This window comes from Hordeum vulgare, chromosome 5H (assembly GCF_904849725.1).
Source record: "Hordeum vulgare subsp. vulgare chromosome 5H, MorexV3_pseudomolecules_assembly, whole genome shotgun sequence".
Classification (NCBI taxonomy): Eukaryota; Viridiplantae; Streptophyta; class Magnoliopsida; order Poales; family Poaceae; genus Hordeum; species Hordeum vulgare.
Window position 1 is genome coordinate 105,993,053 of NC_058522.1, and position 4,663 is coordinate 105,997,715.

Below are 4,663 nucleotides of genomic sequence, written 5' to 3' on the forward strand. Positions count from 1 at the left end.
AGGGCCTAAATGGTTAGAAGGATAATAGTATTCCGAAACCACAAACACTCAAGTTTTAGACTTGACATCAGTGTCGACATTTCTTTGGTCTATTTCAGACTCCTCGATGATGTGCATTTAATGAAAGAAGATATTTTCATCGACTATAAAGGTATTTATGATTACTTCATCAGTCATAAAATGGTGTGTATTTCGATTCAATCTTTTGAAGATGTTTATAAAGATAAGGTCTATTTATATGAATAGGTGTACTTATATGCCTATTTATGAGCATATGCTGTGTTCAATGCCAAAATAAATAAATTTGACAGCTACCACGTGATTATGATCCACCCCAAAAATGGCGGTTGCTTTCCACTGGCCATCATTGGCCCCATCTTTACCGGGGAAACGCAGCCAGCCAGCCCCCTCCTTTCCCTCCCCGTTCGAACAAATTTAGGGACCAATTAATCGTCCGCCTCTCTATTAACCCGCGCCTACCTAATTCTAACCTCCATTTCAATCCCTTCCTTCCCCACGCCCGCGCGCACGCCATGAGGCCACCGCTCATCGCCTGCCTCGTCCTCCTCCTCCTCTCTGCGGCGGCGGCACCGCCGGCCGGCGGCATCTGCGTGCCGCGCAAGCCCGGAGCGGCGGGCAAGGTCGGCCCTCTCCCGTCGCCGGCCAAGCTGACGCCGCCGCAATCGAAGCCGACGCCGCCGAAGGCCATGCCGGTCGCCCCCGGCGGCGACATCGTGAAGGCCCTGTGCGCCAAAACGGACTACCCGGACGTGTGCCTTGCTGCCATCGGCAAGCAGCCCCCGCCCGCCGGGAAGAAGCTGGACGGGCCCGGCGTGCTGCGGCTGGCCATGGGCGCGGTGCGCGCCAAGGCGGCGGAGGCCAAGAAGGCGGCGAACGCGCTCATCGCCGACCCCAAGACGCCGAAGCTAGCGGTGGGCCCGCTCCGCGACTGCGCCGAGTCGTATGACGACATCCCCTACAGTCTCGACCACGCGGAGAAAGCCATAGCCGCCGTTGACAAGGACACCACCGGCACCATGCTCGACACCTGCCGCACCGACGTCGACACGTGCGACCAGGGCTTCGAGGACCGCGAGGAGCTCCCGCGGCTCATGTCCAAGCAAGACGCCGAGCTCGCCAAGCTCGCCAGCAACTGCCTCGCCATCGCGCAAGCCGTTGGCCTCCACCCGGGCCAGTCCTGAAATTTTGCCTCTTAATATAGATACCATTACAAAAATAGTTGCTATACGTATATATAAAATGTTACTGACAAACAGCAAATAGGTGCAAACCAATATTTATCATAATTTATACATAATATCTTTCAAATTTTCTTATAACATTCATCGATGGAAATTCACTTATGACGGGGTCGATCTTCAGTCTCATCCAACAATTTTTTCTCGAAACATATTTCTCCTCTCTGCGATTATATCAAGCCATCCACACATTGTTTATTTATATTTTTTTATTCATTTTCTGAAGCATCAATCAATGGATAAAGAGTGCAAGCTATGCATATGTATGAGAAGGTAATTACTTAATTAGCAATATACTCATACATATTGCTAATTTAGAGGGATATAAAATGGTAAATAGGTAGTATATGGTATACCTTGGTAAATTGGAATGACACAAGAGGACGTGGAGTGACATCTCACAGGAGGCACTTGTGCATCAATCACTTGATCTCGTCATCTCCAACATCAAGTCGTAAATTTTCTTTCACATCCATCCAATCAATAGGCGGACATGGATACAAGAGAACGACATCCAATCCTAACCGCATACATCCGGTTAATAAATCGAACCAACTGAATGAAATTCGTGTAAACATGATGGATTTCATTCAAGTTCGGATACAATTTACACAAAAGGTCGATATTTCAACTGTTTAACTAAAAAATTAGAAAGAAAACATAAACTCTATACCGTATGACCACATGGTACGTGTGGCCGTCATGCCCTGCCGCACCGCCATCTCGGTTGGTGTCGTCGTCGTTGTGGTCCCTCCAGCGGCAGAACGACGTTGGAGGGCCGGCTTGTCCGGCCACTGCATGTCGCTCGCGGACAAGCCACTCCGCCTCCTGTTGTGTCGTTGTCGGGCCCGTTGGACCGGGGGTATCCAGTCCCGTCTGCGTGCAGGCCGAGGCACAACCCATGCCAGGAACCACCGTGACACATTTTCGGGCTTCGTGACCAAGACCCTCCCGAGGACCCCACCTCGCAAGGAGACCCCCCCCCCCCCCCCCCGCGGAGGACGGCATGCGCCACGTCAAGCCCCGCCTCGCGAGGGAAACCCGTGAGGATGCCCTTGGGACTCTCGCGGGCCGAGCCGAGCAAAGGAGGCCTGGCGGGTCGAACGACCATGCGGTGTCACATGGGTGATGCGCACCACGCGAGGCGGAGCCAGGAGGCGCACACGCGGGCGAGGATGAGAAGGCTTTCCTCTTTTGTGCTAAGGGAACAGGGCCACCACCGGTTCCTAAAGCAATCCCCAAAGGTTTTCGTCCATGGTGCAAGGAGACGAGGACGGGAAAATCTTCACGGCCATAGGTCATCCCCGAGCCTACCGACGCGTCATGGAGTAAGCTTTTGCAGGCGGCCACTGCTTTTGCGAGGGTAGACTGCGATCCTGCCCGCCTTCAAACTCGTCGTTGTGGCAACCCTTCCCGCCGTGTGCTTTCACGGGAAGAGGACCACCGCCAGTATAAGATAGGGCAGTCTGCCACCGTAGAGGGGGGTCGGCCCAGAGCTAGTAAGAACACACATTCGTACTCTCTCTCAATCTCGAGTAATCCAGACAAGCAGGAGTAGGGTCTTACACCGCGAGGTTGCCAGAACCTGGGTAACTGTGTGTCCCCCGTTCTTCTTCCTTAGCTCGAACACCCCGGAGCGTCGTCGTGGTTGTTGCGTAGTAGAGTAGGGTAGGAGGGCCTGCACACCCCAGAGTCCAAACCTCCTGGGTCCCCGAAGCTCCGACTCTGACATTTGGCGCACCAGGTAGGGGTACGTTGCGACTCTTAGGCTTCATCCCAGCTCTGCCTCCTCCCATCGGATGGTTGATGCCCGTCATGTTTGTGCCGAGCGTCGGGCATCCCGCGTCGCCCAGACCGTGCCGTTTGGCCATAGTAGCGACGACCGCCGCCACCCCGCGAGTGAGGCCTCTAACGTCGCTGGCGACCCCGTCGGCCACGAACAACATGACTCCTCCTTCTGCCCCTCCGCGCAGTAGGATGGCCGCACCGCCATGGATTCCTCCCCGAACGCCCGCCCCGAGCACGTGGACACGCAAGCTGCATTGCTCATGGCGCAAGAGCTGCTCCGCTACTACCCGGTGAACGCCAACTACGATGCTTAGCTGGGCCGCATCACCGAGCTAGTCACGGCTGTCGGGGAACCCCAGCCCCTCTCGCTCGCTTCGCACCCACTCCGTCTCGTGCAGGAGACGTGGCCTAAGGAGCTCCTCCGCCCCGTTGCGACGCACACCCGCCTGATCAGCATGGTGGAGCTCTCCACGGGCCCAAGATGAGGCCAGTTATCGGGTCGTCTGTCGCCCACCGCAGGACACTCATGAGGTTCTTGAGAAGTAGCGCCAGTATCAGGACCACATCGTCCAAGATGTTGCGGCGGTCGAGCGCCAGAACAGGTCTGCTCTCGCTCGTGGCCTCCCCTCGAGCAACATGGGTTGTCGTGCCTTCACCCAGGAGCTGCGTCGGGTGGTATGGCCCGTCAAGTTCAAGCCCGAGCTTCCCCCGCTATAGGATCTGAAGTATGTCTAGAGGGGGGGGGGTGATTAGACTACTTGACCAAATAAAAACTTAGCCTTTTCTCAATTTTAGTTGTGGGCCAGTTTGAGCAATTGTAACTAGTCGAGCACACCCTACACATGCATATCTAAGAGTATAGCAGCGGAAAGTTATGACATGCAAATATAAGTAGAGGGTAGGGAAAGAAAGATCAAACACAAAGGTTGAGAGGGGCGATTTTTGGCGTGGTTCTGATAGGTGGTGCTATCGTACGTCCACATTAATGGAGGCTTTGACCCAGGCACTACATGAATTAGCTATTTTGCCTACTTTGAAGATCTTTGCCGTCAGCTTTTTGTCGTGGATGACAGCAAAGACCATTTTTTTCCGTCTATAATAAAAAACCACCGACAACAAAGAATGACTGATGGCAAAGACATATTTTGCCGTCTATAGTAAATATTGCTGACGACAAAGGAATATTTTGCCGTTTGTAATATAAACAGATGACGGCAAAAATATTTTTCCGTCTGTGATAAAAATAGATGACGGCAAAGAAGAAGCACACCACGCGGATTCCTCTCGTGGATCGATGACATGGCATCATCCACACCGCACACACATTCCCACAGCACCACCGGTGGATCCCCACCCCACCAGCCCACCCACGCACATCCCCACCCCACCTCACGTCTCCATCAACCACCCCAACGGCCGACCCCACCTCACGTCTTCCCTCACCCACGAATGATGTGGATCTGGATCGATCTCTTCCCCCTACCCCACCACGCTCCCTCCACCTCACGTCTCCGGCGACCTGGACTCTCGCCGCCGCCACCCCCGCGTCGACCACCCACCACCCGTACCTCCAATGCCCACCGCCCCCTCCCTTCGGTGCCCGACCACCCACCCCT

At 54.4% G+C, this 4,663-nt stretch overlaps 1 protein-coding gene across 1 annotated transcript; it reads left to right on the plus strand.

Annotated features, from left to right (window-relative positions):
* Positions 1 to 316: 316 nt before the first annotated feature.
* LOC123398003 (pectinesterase inhibitor 10) lies at positions 317 to 1,307 on the plus strand. Its single transcript, XM_045092513.1, has one exon. The coding sequence runs from the start codon at positions 534 to 536 to the stop codon at positions 1,200 to 1,202; it is 669 nt and encodes a 222-aa protein (XP_044948448.1). The 5' UTR covers positions 317 to 533; the 3' UTR covers positions 1,203 to 1,307.
* The last annotated feature ends 3,356 nt before the right edge of the window (positions 1,308 to 4,663 follow it).

Excerpts from the sequence above, each read along its gene's own strand:
- LOC123398003 (XM_045092513.1), top strand. The coding sequence starts at position 534 with ATGAGGCCACCGCTCATCGCCTGCCTCGTCCTCCTCCTCCTCTCTGCG.